Below are 17,109 nucleotides of genomic sequence, written 5' to 3' on the forward strand. Positions count from 1 at the left end.
CTTTAAACTACCATTATTGTATTACACATGTTATATGAAACTGTGACAGTGAACTTTAGAAAATCATTTGTGGCGCTGTTTAAAATAACATGGCGGAAAACACAGTTGATAGGTGAACTCCGACCCTTATGCACAAACCGAACGTAAGTAAAATCTCAGCAACACTGGCGCTTACGGAGTTCATATTTTATTAATCAAGTGTTTCGTAAAACAATTACTCTCAATTCTTGGTGGCTGCGAACAGTTCTCTTTGTTTGATATCCGCCCACGTGATGTACTGTAATAGTTGTATTTGTTTCCGCGTTAGGATATAACTTAGGCCTGAATGTTAATACTAGTCTGAAGTCTGAGTCAGTACTACTACTACTATGAGTATTACTAATTATTAGTATTAGTAATGTATACTGCGCCGTGTACTAGTACTACTTGGCATAGGCATAAGCTGTTTAGTACTTAGCCTATACGTATTATGTTAGACCTATGTTATTTCTCACAATACGATGCCCAGACACAGTCAAAATTTCTGACATATTATTCAAACTTCCTAGTGTGAACTGTACTACTCTAGGCCCACACTCCACAGTACTACTAACACTAGCAACTATGAGTATGATGCCAATGCTTTTACTAGTAGTATGAGTACTTGGCCTGCCATACCACTTTTTTCTTTACTAAGGCCTAGGCTAGGCATTCTACTAAAGTACTAGGAATTCGTAAGTAAGGCTTAACTGTAAGTTAGACACTAACTTAATCCTTGGGTTGGTTCCTCTTTCCTACTACTACTAGTGAGAACTTTAGAACTCTATAGAAGTACAGAAATGGAGAAATTTAACCTCTCTTCCTATCATCACTGCATGATAAGATGGTCTCCTAAATGGAGGTGTAGTAAATTGCAGTAGGCCAACACACATGTAACTTTCAAAACAAACTAACAAAGTCCTCCTCATACGGAACAAACAAGTCAAGAGATTTGAAACTCATGAGCATAAAAATAGATCGACACATAGATCAAAACATTCAAGGTCCTTTCCCGTAATCGCTCTGTCATACATTCTTTCATTGTTACTTTTTTTCGATATTAAATTTACTGGGTTTGTTTTACGTTCAGAAAAACAACTTGTCTCTCAAAGCCTAGTCAGTGTTACTGATTGTACAAGCCTTGCCTGGGTAAACTGTAGACACTGCTAACAAACATCAGAATAGTGTCTGCAATCATCTTAGCAAGAATCCAAGAACATTATACTTACTTCTTGTATGTAGTAGACTGTCTTACATATTCCAGTAATAAATTAGTAAACAGCACATATTCACTTGTGCAGACATTTGAACAAAATATGTATATATGTTATTGGCATGGCTGATATACAATTTAAGACATTTTGTGAATGATAAGTTACGACAACCGTTATTAGCTATTCATGAGAATATTGTATCAGGTTTAATTTGGTCAATAATGAACGTTCCTATCTTAATATTGAATATTACAACAATTCTAACAATTCAAAAACTCATGAAAGAAAGAAGGCTTGATATAAGCTGGTGTTCATCCAAAATCATCACTTCAGAAGTCTCATCCCACCTCCAGCTCTGCTTCACCCTGCCATGCACCCCCCCCCCCACCAAATTATTCAGAATATTTTCAAAGGGTATCATAGAGGAGGCAGTGTAGTCCACTTGTGAGAATTATTCTATGATTTGTCTTTTCAGATTTCTTTGAATTTTGATTGTGGTATTGCTTTGTTAGAGAACAGTGCCGTACGTTATCCCATAGATGTGATTTGTGTATATCCTTGAGGTCATGGAAGAAGATAATGAAGCCTTGGTAAGCTTGTTGCAGTCGGCTAGCACCAGCAGTCACAATATGGATACAGAAGTCATGGATTTCATGCCAACAGAGAGTGAGCACGGCCACGTGGGCCCCATTTATGGGCCTCATCTTCCGGGCTTAGAGGCTGGTAATAGTGTTGATAATGGTGAGAGAATGACAAGTTGAATCTAATTGCTAATATTACAAAATAAATAACAATAACAAGCCTTTGTATATAAAACCTTGGCAAAATATGTCAAAGGTGAAACTAATTTTAGATTATGGATTATAAAGTGGCCTATTTGATATAATTTCCATTTTTCACTGTATCATGAATTTGGAGAGCTTTAGTCTCATGACACAGAACGTTTTCAAATGATTGTCTAAATATACTTCAAGGAATGTAGGTTATGCATGTTCAGTAAATCAAATAATGTTTGGTTGTGCAGTGATCTGTCATATGTTTGTGTTATCATGTCAGTCAAATGTTTGACTTTTGTGTTATAATCATTTGTTTGTGTTTTATACCTTATGATTTTTTGTTATCTCTCTGATATCTAGCTCCGGCTAATAGCCCGGTACCGCACTCCTTCATGGGCTATGATGAATCAACCCCTGGAATTGCCACCGATATCAAAGGTAAAGTTTCATCATTTTGAGATCTTTCACTTCATTTTACAAACATTCTACCACCACAGAAACTGGGTAAAATTTCCCTGAGAAGGTTTGTCAAGCCGGTGAACAAAAACTAACAAATTGAAAAAGAATGTCACCATTTTATTGATCTTTTTAGTAGGAATTGTAAAGATACAGTATGTCCCATTCCAACATCACAACATACTTGTACAGTCTTTATGCTACATTTATATATATTAAGTAATTACATTAATAGCTAAATTCTTTATGAACTAGGACATTGTTATCCTGTCTAGTTATTACTCCTTAAAGTATCTGTATCATTCTGCTCATTCAACTTGTATTATATTTTTCATCTTTTACCAGGGTATCTTCTACTCTGTTAAGCCAATTCAGGCTTTATAGAAGACTTCCTTTCACATTGTAAGTTTGTTTGTTAATGATAAAACAAATCAAACAAAACTCAAATAAAACAAACTCTCTCCAGATACACAAACAAGGTTTGCTTCGCATCGCCTATTGGTCAGATCCTGTTCTCGCAGCCTTAAACTAAGAAAAATTAATATATAAGGGGAGAGAGTGCAAAAAGTTTCCTGAGTGTTTTAAATCGATAGACATGAATTATTTACACTTCTTTCCGCAGACCCATCGGTGCAACCTGGACAGAGTGGACTTCAGAACATGGGAAACACTTGCTTTATGAACTCAGGGCTACAGTGCCTCATGCATAATTCATATCTATGTCATAGTCTCCTAGGAAACTGCAGTTTCCCTCCAGAAACACTCACAGGACGGTTTGTCGAACTGCTGACCAAAGTTTGGGAAGGCCAATACGCTGTCCTACATCCGTCAGAATTCAAAGAGAAATTAGGCGTAGTGCACGGTCAATTTAAAGACTTTCGTCAGGTTAGTAACATTCTTACAATTAAACTCCGTCCAATTTATTGCAAAACTTTCACAACAAAACACTTCATCTAAACATTTCTCGAAGTCTTTATATTACATGAACAAGTTCAATATTAAGACCATACTCCAGCAAAGAGCAATCACGAAGACAGGACGTTGTTGAACTCCTTGTTAGAAACTTGGCACTTTTGTCTACTGAGTAACTATTTTCCCTCCTTTGTTTCAAACTGGCAATAAAATTTTGTCATGTTTTCATTCAGTATCGCATCTACCATCTCGAGGGCATTGACAGGGAATAATGAAGTGTTCAAATTTCTGTGTAGCAGTCTTGACTTGTACATAGCAATGTGTCCATTCTGCATAGCATATTGCGCTGCCATAAATTCGTCCCCGAGGCAGTAACAAAACATGAGGTAAAACGTAATATCTGTTTCTCATTGCAGCACGACGGCCAAGAATTTCTAGCTCTTCTTCTGGACTCACTCCACCAGGAGTTAAATTGGAACGCAAGACAAGGGAAGGTCGCTTCCCCCGCCACGGACGTATCCGAAGAATCCGATGATTCCCACTATGCTTCAGAGGCGTCCTCCTCTAAACTGAGCGAGTTGGAAGGTCTGGAACTGGATTCGGTGAAGGAGGAACCCATCAACAATCATACCTCCGCTGCACCGTCCAGCGATAACGAGGCCTCGGGGTCCGGTGTGGATAACGGGCAGGCCAATGCGACGGATAAATCCAAGGACTCCGTCCGTCTGCCGAGTATAGAAGAATTCTATATGAAAGACGTGAAAACTTTGAACACGAACATGCTGCAGGAGAATGAGGTCACTTTACCGCTAGCCACCGGCAGTGACAAATTCCCCAAGAAGAAATCCTCCAAAGCAGAGAGGCTTTCTCTCAAAGGGAGAACTGAAAACAGTTTCCAAAAGTCTCCGGTGAAGAATAAAAAGACCAACGTGATAGCCGCCAGGAAGTCCAGGTCCCACGGTTGTCTGAACAGCAAGTCGAGAGACGCTGCGCTGAACACGCTGGAGTGCTCCTCGAGCACCGACGAGAAGGAGAGCATCAAGAGGATGAAGTTGGACTCCGTGGACGCGGACGCAATATCACTCGACAAACCGTCCAACCTAGTGTCGGCGAACTTTCACGACTACGTGGTCAGGGGTTCGGGGGACGACAGTGCAGGGTACGACAGGGAGGTGGATCAACTAGGGCTGGAAACGCTGAGCCGTAGGTTGAAACACGAGCTGGATAGCAATTCTCAGGGCTGCGACTCGTCGGCTACAAATCTTTCAAAACCATTCCCAATCAAAAACGAAGACCTAATCGCCAAGCTGGAAGACCTACCCTCCAGCACCACTAGTGCCAAGATCATCAAACGGGTCGGCGCCCTCAAGGAGGAGGTGGAGACGATGACCACGACTGTCAGCATGGTGGAAGGCCCCCAAAAGAATCTGGAGTTCATACCGAATAATAAAGAACATCTGTCGTCGCTGCAGTTGGAGAAGCCCTCGACCAGCATCGAGAAGAACCAGGAGGGAGAGAAACAGTGGGATGATTACCTGCGGAATAACGAATCTGTCATAGTGGATAACTTTCACGGCCAACTCAAGAGCACGGTCAGTATTGCGCTGCTATGTTCACAGAAATAGAGGAAGCCGGGATTTTTACAAAGCCCTTAAGGCTTGCATGTTAGTTAGAAAGGGATCAAATTTCTTTTCAGTTCCTTCAAAATTTTCAAAGTCAACCGAGATAGAGCTTTGTAAGCAATGTAATGAACATTTCTAGTGTGTAGCATGGTGGGACGAACAATGGCGAGCTTCTTTAAACTGGTAGTTTTTTACTAATTGTCCAATTAATTCCCCCAGAATAATTATTTCATCATAATATTTTTACAAAAAAATGCAGATGTGTCAGCCACATGCACATCTATAGTTAACATAATTTTGATTAAAAATCTGATCATCTTTGTGAACGTTGAAAATATTGTGGCATTTTGTTTGTATTTTGTTTGTATCTCACAGACTACGTTAACGAACGGAAATGGCTTGACTCACAGACTATGCCCCATTTTTAATTGTCACGTGTCGTGCGGTAGTAAGAAATCAAGAATGTTGATATTTTTTTCATTTCTTTCCGTTCCTGTGCAGGTTATTTGTAATGTTTGTGGGCATGTATCCATCATTTACGAGCCGTTTATGTATCTCTCCGTGCCTTTACCGAGAGCCATGGAGAAACAATTTGGTAGGTTCCATGACAAAATGTTTCAATATGTTTCTTGTTTTTATATGTTCCCCTTTTTAAAGCAAATCTCAGCTTTTTTTTTTTTTTTATAACTTATAGTCATCAACCGATGAATAAGATTCTTTTTAACCGTAAAACTGTGGATTATTATTCTTGGGGGGCAAACTGATGAATGGATTGTGTACCAAATTTAATCTCTACTATAGTTTAAGCAGAATGATGACTTAATTTTTTTCCTTTGGAGGGGGGGGGGGGGTTAGTGTTGATATGAAAGTTTATAACTTGTATGTGTGTGGGTGTGGTTTGTTCAGAATCATAAACATGATTGAACAGCAGTCGTGGAAAGCACTAGGTTTAAAATTGTAGTAATGATATTCAACCTTTCAAACAATGTATTTTCTTTTGTTAGTGGTCACTTTTGTAAGGAGTCATGGTCAAACACCCATCAGGTACGCTGTGGTCCTCAATAAGACCGACACGGTCACTGAGCTGAGGAGAACCCTTCTCTATACTCTGTACGGTGAAATCTCTGGAAGAGAGATTGTCCTGGCAGAAGGGTTAGACTGTCACATCTCGAGAGTGCTGGTGAGTCATCTTCTTTAGTTGTTGTTATGCAAATTAGATTTTTGTTATGCAAATTTAGTTGTATCGTGTCATCGTGCAACCAACAGCAGAAGTTTGTAGAATGACAGACACGAACCATAGTTTAGTGATGATGTTGCTTTAGTTGTTGAGACTTAGAATATCAGTTCCCAAAGTTTGTCGCTCCTGTCTTCAGCATCATAGGTTGGTTTCAAATCAGCAGTTACAAAGAGTGGCATTGTTCTATAGGACAAAGGAAAAAGAACAAAAGACATTGTGATGTTAGCTGTTCAGAGAGCTCTCAATACTGGTAGAATAGAAACTGCAATTGTCATGCTAACAGCTTTAAAAAATTCCGTTGGATAATTCTGTTGCTCATGTTTAGAATGTGTTTATCAAAATGTAACATAAGACTGACAAAAGCTGTTTGCTTCAAGATACTCCTGCGTGCGAGGAAATTTTACACAACACAGGGGTAAATCAATCATCACATTATTTTGAAAAAGAATTATCAAGTTAACAGAAGGAAGATTTTCTGTCCCTGAATGTTTTCCCTAAATGAGGGGAAAAAATGGTAAATTTTTCTTTTCTCTGCTTCTTATCTGTCAATAGGAAGACAGGTTGCAACTCCAGTCTGTTGACAGTGGGTTTCGTCTCATCTATGCCTTTGAGATCGACTATAAGCCTTGCATCACCGTGCCGTTGACCTCCGACCTTTCCAATGGGACCACTTTATCCGTCGACATCAGTCAGGCCGCAGGTTACGGAGGAACGGATTCCTGCACGATATCCTCTACGTCCGACTTTGCTGCTCTCGGCTCGTCTCAGTATGTCAGTCCTGGTTTTGGATTTGGTAACGAATGGGACTTGCTGGGGTCAGAGGTCACAACCTCTTCGTCGGAGGAGGAGAAGCAGAAGATTGCGAGCGGGAGTAAAGGTGAAGCGAGCGCTGCCGTGGTGGAGCCGGACAGTACGGTGAACATCGGTCAGCAACAGACAGAGGAGGGCGATGATGATGTTTTCAGTAATATGACAACATTCGAAGTGGATTCCTTGGAACAGATAGACTCAGGCCAGGCAAGGGCAAATACTGCAACCAGCAGCAGCATGGTAGTAGAAGATGCATCAAATCTAAGCAAAGGAGGATTGCAGGAGCAGGGAGAAGAAGCAGAGGCAGGGAATGGAGATGGAGATAAAAATGAAGTTCCTTCCTCCCTTGCACCATCTTCCTCCAAGGATACAGGTACTAGCTCGGATCCTGCCCTGGCAGGGGCGAGTAGCTGCCCACCTGGGCCGGATCCTGCCCTGGCAGGGGCGAGTAGCTGCCCCCCACCGGGGCCTGATGACGATGACATCAAGACGGAGGTGGGTGATCAGGGACAGATCAGCGACGTCAAGGACGAACTTAACGCTAACTGGCACGTCTGCGTGATATGCTTGGAAGAAATGCCCAGTGACCAATTACTGATCCATGCCATCTGCCAGGGAAAGCTCTGTCACCAGTGCGTCAGCGTGAGTCATGAAAATAGTAAATTATAAATTAACGTTTGTACATTAGTGTCGTAGTGAACTAGTTACAGTTTTGTGGTTAGACGTCTCACATGAAAAGCCTTGTGTCTGATTATCCAGCCAGATTGGTCTGCCTCAAATTTGTTTCTCCTCCCTTGCATGTACACATGAGCTGAAGATGAATTAGTAGTTATCTGCATCAAATGTTGCCAAACTGTTTTCATTTCAGAACCGGCATACACTTTTAACTTATGCCCACAACCATCTCGTAGAAGAGAAAAGTCTGCACCTCGGCCAGTCGGAGATAACTCCCTGAAAACACATTCCATTTAAATTAAACCGCGGAATCACAAATATTATTACATCATCTCTGCAACATTAAGTGACAAATGAAATTCATTGCGTTACCTTTTCTCGTATACCATAATCAAAATAACTTGTTTTTATGGAAGTTAACGGATGGCTGTGTCATAGGGAAGATCCCAAAGGTAGATTGGGTTTTTGTTTATGTTTAGGTTGTGGATTAATAATTATTGATTCGGTTTAAGATTATTTCAATTCCTTGGCTTCCTCAGAATAAGAGAAAGTTTGTACCGAAGACTAAGGCTAAAAATCGGACCTTTTTACGATAAGCTTTTTACAGCTATGGAAATGGAAGTGCAACCACTACAAGGCAACCATTAAGTTAGGCCTAGCATGCCAGATGTCTAACTTGTAGATTATTTTCATTTTGCAGAGAATAAAGAAACTTTACAGTGAAGACTTCATATCCTGCCCGGTGAGTGTTTTAAAAAAATTTAAGCAAGGCATCAATGTAAACATCAACTTTAATATATATATATATATATTAGCAAAGATATGATTAGAATGAAGAAGTGTCCCAAACAGAAAGGAGAGGTCTTGTTTCATTTGTGGGTTATTTAATGGTTGTCTGGAGCTGCCATTTTCTGATGTGGAAGTGCTGACACCTTGGTGTAATCTATTCATATGTTCATGATCAAATGTATACTGTGCTATATATACTTTAAGCAACAATAGCATTGTCCCATATCTACATTTTTGAATACCTCATCGACAACTTTTCACCCTGGAAAGCGATTTTACTAACCCGTCCTTGGTATTCTATTAACTATACCGATGGATGGCTAGGTTTGGAACTCCCTTAAGAAAATCATCCACATGTAATAGAATTCCCTTTTAGGGGTATGTTCATTCATCGTGTTATCTTGTTTTTATCATTCACTAATTCATTCACTCATTCAATCATCCATTCACTCATTCATCTATTCACCCAGTCATCCATTCACTCATCCATACATTCACTCAGTCAATCATCCATTCATTCATCCATACACTCATTCAACCATCCATACACTCATTCAACCATCTGTTCACTCATCCATTCATTCAACCATCCAATCACACATTCATCCATTTATTGCTCACCCATTCCTCCATCCATCCATATGCTCATTCAACCATTCATTCATCCATCCATTCACACATTCATCCATCCATTCATACATTCATCCATTAATTCACTCATTCATCCCTTCACTCATTCAGCCATCCATTCACTAATCCATCCATTCACACATCCATCCATTCATCCATTCTCTCAATCATCCATCCATTCACTCATCCAATTACTCTTTCACTCATCCATCCATTTGCTCTTCCATTCTATCAATCATCCATTCATCCATCCATTCACCCAATTACTCATTCATCCTATTACTCATCCATCCATCCATTCACTCATTCATCTATTCACTCATCCAATTATTCATCCATTCATCCATTCTCTCATTTATTCACTCATTCATATATTCAATCAATTATTCAGTTTCTTTATTTACTCAGTGAGACTCTTTTGCTATATCTCCTTACAGGTGTGCCGTGCTGACATGAACCCTGGAACTGATTTCGTACCCATGATGCCATCAATCAGCTCGCTCCCTTACCTTCGAGTTCTGCTGCTTCCTGTGCAATTCAGAAACGAGTGGGTCGAAAACGGAGAGAGAAAGGTAACAATTTCACTTTGTCCTGAAACATCTACAAACCAAAGTTTTAATAGATTTAGGCTTTCAATGAATATCTACATTTGGATATCCGAGAGCTGATATTGAAGACAGTGTGTGGGTTGTGCCCTCATCTTTGAGACCACCACACAACCCTTAAAAAATATCAGCCCTATATGGCAAAATACTTGGATCAAAGTTTTGAGTCTTGCACCAGATGAAAATACACTCCTTTTTAATATACTAAGATCTACCTTAAGTTTCAATATGCTTTGAGCACATTCAGCCCATCGTGTGAGCTTTTCACCCCTCCTGCCCCCTCCCTCCCCCCTTGGGAAATAACCAGTTTCAGATTCATCCCTCTATTTCCACTCAGTTACTATGGAAGCAGAGTGCATACTCACTACCAAGAGTTGTATCATATGTACCTATCGTCTCCTCATTTCATTCCTCCTACCCCCACCCCCCCCCCCCCCTTGGGAGATAACCAGTTTCAGATTCATCCCTCTATTTCCACCCAGTTACTATGAAAGCAGAGTGCATACTCACTACCAAGAGTTGTATCATATGTACCTATCGTCTCCTCTTTTCACCCTTCCCCCCCCCCCCTTGGGAGATAACCAGTTTCAGATTCATCCCTCTATTTCCACCCAGTTACTATGGAAGCAGAGTGCATACTCACTACCAAGAGTTGTATCATATGTACCTATCGTCTCCTCTCTTCATCCCTTAGATGATGCTGTTTGGTCATCCCAATGTCCTCTACATAATGAACAAAGTCAGCGGTGACGATCTCTTCTCCCAGCTCGAGAACATAGCTCCCGTCTCAGCAGACTTTGCTGTAGCGCTCACTGATAGCCAGGTCGGTACCGCTCATCTCTAATATCTAGAAAAAAAAAGTCGTCAGTGCTTTGACTTTCATATTGAAAGCAAGAAAATTTAGCTTGACATGTAAAATAAGGTCTTCTGCGTGTAAGATCATATAAACGAATGAGCCAAAGTATTGCCTTGTCTTCCAACATGTTTGCAATATTTGGGTTTGGAGGCATGGCATCTTCGTTTAAGTCCTCTTTCATAAGTATGTGAGCAAATCACAACTCATGCATGATACAGTGTTCACTTCTCGGTCTTTTGGTTAAGATCATGTGCAGCATTATGTTCCCCTTGTAGGGGAATCATGATACACACTGGACCATGATCACACAATCACAGTCTCGATGCAAGGGGGCCAGAGATTGAGAGCGGATCTGTCGTTTGGTTTTTTGTGCACAGGTTCTTTCATGGGTGACTTTCCTTAGAAAGCAACCTGGGCCTGACTGCTATGTTTATACATAGTTGTTCACAAAATGCAGAAATATGATTTTTGCAAGATTGTACGAAATAAGTTTCCTCACTATGTCATATCCAATGCCCTGCCTAATCTCAATTGTACCCTCCTATGTGTACTGATTCTTCTGTTTTCTAAATTTACCGTGTTCTTAAAAGAAAAGAAGAAGAAGAGAAAAAGTAGAAAGCCATTTTCTCCTCATCTAAGACAATCAATTTATCAATTTTTCTTGTTGTAACCTTAAAGGGAAGGCGCTGCTCCAGATGTCCGTACGACCTTCAGTGTACGGGTTGTCATCTGGCCCGAGAGGTGGACATCACCCTGTCTCCGGACGACCACCTGACGGTCTGTTTCTACGACCTGACCCTACAAGCAGTGGAGGAGGCCAACCGTTCCCTGGACCATGAGACCATGGACCATCTGGAGAGTAACGACCCCATCACATTACAGGACTGCTTTAGAGCTTTCACAGCAAGGTAGGCTGCAGCATAGTAGTGGTGAGACTTGGAGTAGGTGTGGGAGGGTCAGGTGGGGGGTGGGGTGGGGTTGTTTCACACGACTAGGTAGGGAAAGGCGTATGTTGGTGGTTTGTTAAGTATTTTGTACAGATTTCACTTCTGTTTTGACCATGTAACCTACCAGGTAAATAATTATCAATAATAAATAATTATCAATTATTATCAATAATTATTCAATAATCAATAATAAATAATTATTATCAATAATTATCAATAATTAAATAATTATCAATAATATATAATCAGGTAAATAATTACAACAGATGTCGGTATTTGGTAAATGTTTTATCGAGAGTGAAATGTTGTCCAATTTGATAAACTTATTATATTAGAGCAGCCCATTCATATTACACTCCTTGTTGGCCATTGAAACAACCAGTTGATTATTTCTTCACACTTTCTTCAGTGAGGAACTGGACGATAACAACCCCTGGTTTTGCCCAGAATGCAAGAAACACCGGAAAGCCATGAAGACCATCGCTATTCAGAAGTTTCCCAACACGCTGATCGTCTACCTCAAGAGGTAAATTACAAACCTTCTGCCAGGATTTTCTTCTTATTCCACCCTTTCGACCAATTGCAAAATTCTCCTCCATGGTTTAAACTCCAAACTAGCTCGTAGGAGAAGGAGGTTAGGAGAGCGATCGCCTTAGTTGTTTCAGCCGTTAATGGAATGATGCTTACCATCGGTTCAGCCACTGTTTGTATCAATCGATCAAGCATCTAGCCACTGTATAGATGACTCTATGAGTTAGGAACTTGTACAGTTACAAGCTTCGGAGAGTCTTGTCAGCTAATGATGATGGTAGTTATGTTAATAAATAAATAATAAATATGTCATTTATGTAGAGTTAAATCACATAAAGTATCAAAGTGTTTCACAAGAAACAATAAAAAGGAAATAAATACAGTGAAAACAAATAATAACCTAATAAAAATAATTTTTAAAATACCAACACAAAAAAGTAAAACAATAAGAGGTTATTAAAAATACAATAGGAGGTTATATAAAAAACATTAGGAGGTTATAAAAGTACAATAAGAGGTTATAACACACAAGAGATTATAAAAAAAGTAATATTACGTAAAAATAACTTTTAAATAAATACGTCTCCAAACGACATTTATATATTGGCAGCGTTGGACTGGTCCTAATGTGGTCCTAATGTTGGACTGGTCCTATGTTGCGTCCATGCTATCACGAACATACTAGCAACTCACCTGGAACTCAGCACAAGATATTAGTATTGTTGTCACATTTGGATGTAAAGAATGAGAAGCCAGTCAGCTATGATATATAATTCAATCTTGAGGTATCAATATTCCATAAAGTGTCCTCCAACAGAATCCATACTAATTTCTTTCTCAAGCCTCCTAATTACAGTACATGCTAGTGACAGATTTAAAAAAGTGGGGGGGGGGATTGAAGGGGGGAGACTGCTCATAGCATTACTTATAAAGAGAACTTTTATACAACAAAAAGCAACAGAAACACTGTAGTTTGTAAGATTTTGTATTTCTGGTTAAGATTTGAGTAACAACTTGATTGTCCAAGTTTCCATAAGTTTTGTTACCTTTTAAGGTATATATGTTTATAATGGGATTTTTCGTTTGTTTTTTTCCCTCACTGTAGATTTGTATTTCACCAGTTCACGAGTACAAAGCTTGACAATAAAGTTCACTTTCCGATTGAAGACCTCAGTTTCTCAGAATTCATGAGTCCTGACTGTTCATTGGTCTATGACCTTCAGAGTGCGGTCTGCCATTTTGGAGGTATGTTCATCGAAACGACATCCAACACAGACTCTTCAGATAGGAAGTTAGATTCCTTGTTTTTGGTTGTGAAATTACTGTCTTGAAAGTTCTGCGTATGTTCTTGGGATGGTGCATAAGTTCATACTTTTGTTACAGAGGTTTATCTCTACAATTTATTCAGGCCAGGGTTCTTCAATAATAGGGTTGTTGCAATGCAAGATTTTCCACATCGATGTATCTTCAATTTGTTTCCCCCACCCCCCCATAAACAATATTATCACCCACCCCCATTTCTGTCTCCTATCGCAATGAACATTCATTTCCCCGTTTCAGAAGTAATTTTGTTGCTAGCAGGCTGTGTGATTCATGTTGTGATTTATTATCAAATTAATTTGCTTTTATCTTTTAAACGTCAAGTTTCGTGTTTGTGAGTCTCGGCTTAGATATTGCGATATCGTTGAGGATGGTTTGGGCAGACAATATCAGGAATGAACACTCATATTGATATATACATGGCCTACCATAGCAACAACACTATCCCGTAACCGACTCTTTTCATTATTGCAGGCGTCAACGCTGGCCATTACACCTCCTTCGTTAGAAACCCCATCACCGACTCCTGGCAATACTGCAACGACGAAACCATCGAAGAGAGAGCGCCCTCGCTGGAAGATGCAGAAAACATCTACATCTTGTTTTATCAGAGGAAAGGTAAAACCACAGAGACTGTTAAAAAGAGGGTGAAATACTTCAGCAAGACTGCTGCAGCCTATTACTTGTGCAAAATATTTCCTGCCCATTAAAAAGAGTCTTGATATGAAATTATTTTGTACAAAAGTTTTTTTTTTTTTGCATGACAGAGGATAGACCCCCCCCTACGTCCCAGTCATAATAGCAATTAAATTGTAAATTTGAAATGAAATAAAGATGTTTACAGAGCAGCACGTGGATTGACTTCTCAGAAGCAAATAAAGTCTGTCTTTGGTTACATTGTTAGCCCAGCTTTTACTTAGTCCCATGTTGTGATTGGCCATTGTAAACTCGGCTATATGAAGCAATCAGCAGTGATATGGTCGATTACTCCTCATCAGATGTCGATGCTCGCATCAAATTATAAAGGCTTCTGGTTTGTCTGCTCCTCCTTCAGATACTGTTCTGCCTTTCAAACTTCCGAGACCCATCAAACCTTCAGAGCCGTTACCATCATCCCCCTGCAAAGAAGTGGAACAGTCTCCAAGCCCCATGGACGACCAGTCGCATTACTCTAACAGCGAGGACATCAACAGACTGCTGGCCTCGCTGAACCAGGAGGAGGCCACTACACCAGCCCCGACGACGGTGGGAGTAGAAGCTGTACAGGTGAAAGATTCGATGGAGGTGCCAATGAACAGTAGTCTAGAGGCACGATTGAGAGAACTGGACTGAGGAACAGTTTGTAAAGTCTTATACATAGAGGGAGTAGGGATTAGGGAAGGGAGAGATTAGCCGTGGGGGAGGTATGGGCCGTGAACGAGTGGGAGAGGGGGGGATGAAGAGAAATGGAATGAGGAACAGTTTGTAACTAATGCATAAAGGGATAAGGGGAGGGAGAGTAATATAGGGATTAGCCATTCGGGAGGTATTGGCCGTGAATGGGTGGGAGGTGGAATGGGGGGATGATGAGAAATGGAATGAGATGCATCCATCTCAAAGAAAATGTGAGAAAGCCGTCTGACAGGTGCGAGTGTGTTGTGGTGATATAGAATCATAATTCCGTCACATACGAGTATATCTCAGGACGTATAATGTAAGAAGAAACATGAGAAATAAATTATATTAGCCTCCTGATCAACACAAAAACGCTGCAAGTAGCTTCTTTCTAAAATATTTCAATTGTTGCTGAGGTGCAGGTCAGAGATAGTACAGACTATCTGCGTCTCCCACAGGGTGGTTGCTGTGCCAAGACAGAACCGAGTATTACGTCAGATTAAAAATTGAGATGGATATTAAATATATGAAATCAAAGCATGAACATGGCTCTACTGTTTGAAGAGTTTATACTTCAGTTGTCCTTTCCCTATAATTCGGTTATTTGGGGCGGTACCTATCAACCCAATCCCCACGAATAAGGGATTATATAATATCGTATCGTATTGATATGTGTCATAGCATTAAGTATTCATGCAGCAAAGAAGTGTTATGCATGTTGTGTTATGTTTTAACATTTGTTCCTGCACAAAATTAGGAGATGTACAACAGGAGATGAGCACTGTATAGTAAAAGCCCTGTTTGGTGTGAAGGAAAAGTCACTTGGGGATGGGGGGGGGGGGGAATTCTGAAAAGTATCTCCCTAATGAAGAAGGTTAGCCAGATTGTTTTGTTTGAAGCAACTAATGATAAAAACTGCTTTAGTTATGATTGGAGTTGTTGCAAACAACTTTGTCTTCTTATTTTGCCTGGCTTTTAAGTAGTAAATACAGGCTTTAAAAGAGAAGTTGACATTATTGGAAATGAAAGTTGAAGAGTGAATTAAGCTGTCTGTCAACTTGAACTGTTGTGAGTTTTTACTTAAATTGTTAACTAGCAATGAGAAATTGATGAAAATCAACTCAATGGAAAAGAATTGCTTGAAAATGTTTGAGAGACTAATAATTAACAGCTCAGATGTTATCAAAGTCATGAAAATGAAGATAAACGAAAAGGCTGGAAGAAGATTAACTAGGCTAGTGATAGCTCTCCTGGTCACAGTTGTGATATGTAATATTCATGTTTAATCTTGTTTTTTTTTAACATACTGCATTTGAATTGTCATGTCTTGAGTTTGCAGTATCATTTGATTGGAAATGGGGCAGGTTGGTCTCATTTCTGCCTTCCAAATCCTCCCCCATTCCACTCCTCCCCCATTCCACCTCTCCCCTAATCTCAATAAACTACAAACAAGTGACAATGAAAATCATAAGGTGCTAGTTAAGCCCAATGAGCCAAATGCATTGCTTGCTTTACAGCTCCGGCCCCGCCAGTTGGATCACTGAACCAATAGCATTTGAACCCAGTTTGTAGTCCCCTTCTCCATCCACCTTCAGCCCCTTCTTAATAAACCACAATAACCAATTAATAAAACCGATTAATAAACCGCAAGAACATATTTTTGTTTTTGTATTTTCAAAGAAACTATACCAAAAGGCAATTGATACTTTGTAGTTTGTTTCCTAAGTTTTTTGTTTGTTTGTAAAACAAGTGTTTTTGTATCTTATTTAAGCAGTTATTTGTGCAAATTAGAACACACATTCCTCCTCTCGATGAGTTTGAAACTCACGGGAAGTTTTAAACGGACAGGTTTCGTTACGTCCCTTTACATTATATTCTGTTTTCTTAGACAATTGTCATTTCAATGTGCGCATCTCATTAAGTTTGTTGTGTAAGCATAGTGAGTACATTTGCTAGCCCTACTCTGTTGACAAGTTTTTTATTTTAATAGCAAAAGAGTGGAATTAATGAACTAAAACTCATAACTTTGTGAGATACAATAGCTCTTGTTGATGGCAAAGAGCGATTTAAACAGAACATGCCAAATTTGTATGATATATTTTAGATTTTCATTTAGTTTAGTCAAAAAAAAACAAAAAACAAAAGTAAGAAAAGGAGCTATTAAGGTAAGACTACAGAGAGGCTGTTTGTACATTTACTCAACCAAAATTGATGGTTATTTTGTACAGTGAAAGTTCTATCGCAACAAATCCAATTTTTTTTCTTCGTTTTTGTTGCTCTTTAGAACATCATGTTTTGTGACTAATGAGTGTGGCCATTCTTAACATAAGCTTCCAC

General features: G+C 39.6%; 1 protein-coding gene across 2 annotated transcripts; it reads left to right on the forward strand.

Moving 5' to 3' along the window:
• Nucleotide 1: 1 nt before the first annotated feature.
• Nucleotides 2–16,559, forward strand: LOC139975432 (uncharacterized). 2 transcript variants are annotated; one of them, XM_071983420.1, is made up of 17 exons: nucleotides 2–143; nucleotides 1,708–1,973; nucleotides 2,369–2,446; nucleotides 3,087–3,349; nucleotides 3,793–4,968; nucleotides 5,500–5,593; nucleotides 6,003–6,178; nucleotides 6,788–7,687; nucleotides 8,421–8,462; nucleotides 9,577–9,711; nucleotides 10,439–10,567; nucleotides 11,279–11,508; nucleotides 11,957–12,073; nucleotides 13,184–13,323; nucleotides 13,873–14,016; nucleotides 14,453–14,727; nucleotides 14,850–16,559. In XM_071983420.1, exons 2-17 carry the CDS (start codon nucleotides 1,799–1,801, stop codon nucleotides 14,850–14,852), a joined length of 4,077 nt encoding a protein of 1,358 aa, XP_071839521.1. In that variant the 5' UTR covers nucleotides 2–143; nucleotides 1,708–1,798; the 3' UTR covers nucleotides 14,853–16,559. The 2 variants fall into 2 exon arrangements, with proteins under 2 accessions (XP_071839521.1, XP_071839522.1); XM_071983421.1 differs by lacking the exon at nucleotides 2–143 and adding an exon at nucleotides 152–274.
• The last annotated feature ends 550 nt before the right edge of the window (nucleotides 16,560–17,109 follow it).

Source organism: Apostichopus japonicus, chromosome 10 (assembly GCF_037975245.1).
Source record: "Apostichopus japonicus isolate 1M-3 chromosome 10, ASM3797524v1, whole genome shotgun sequence".
NCBI classification, from domain to species: Eukaryota; Metazoa; Echinodermata; class Holothuroidea; order Aspidochirotida; family Stichopodidae; genus Apostichopus; species Apostichopus japonicus.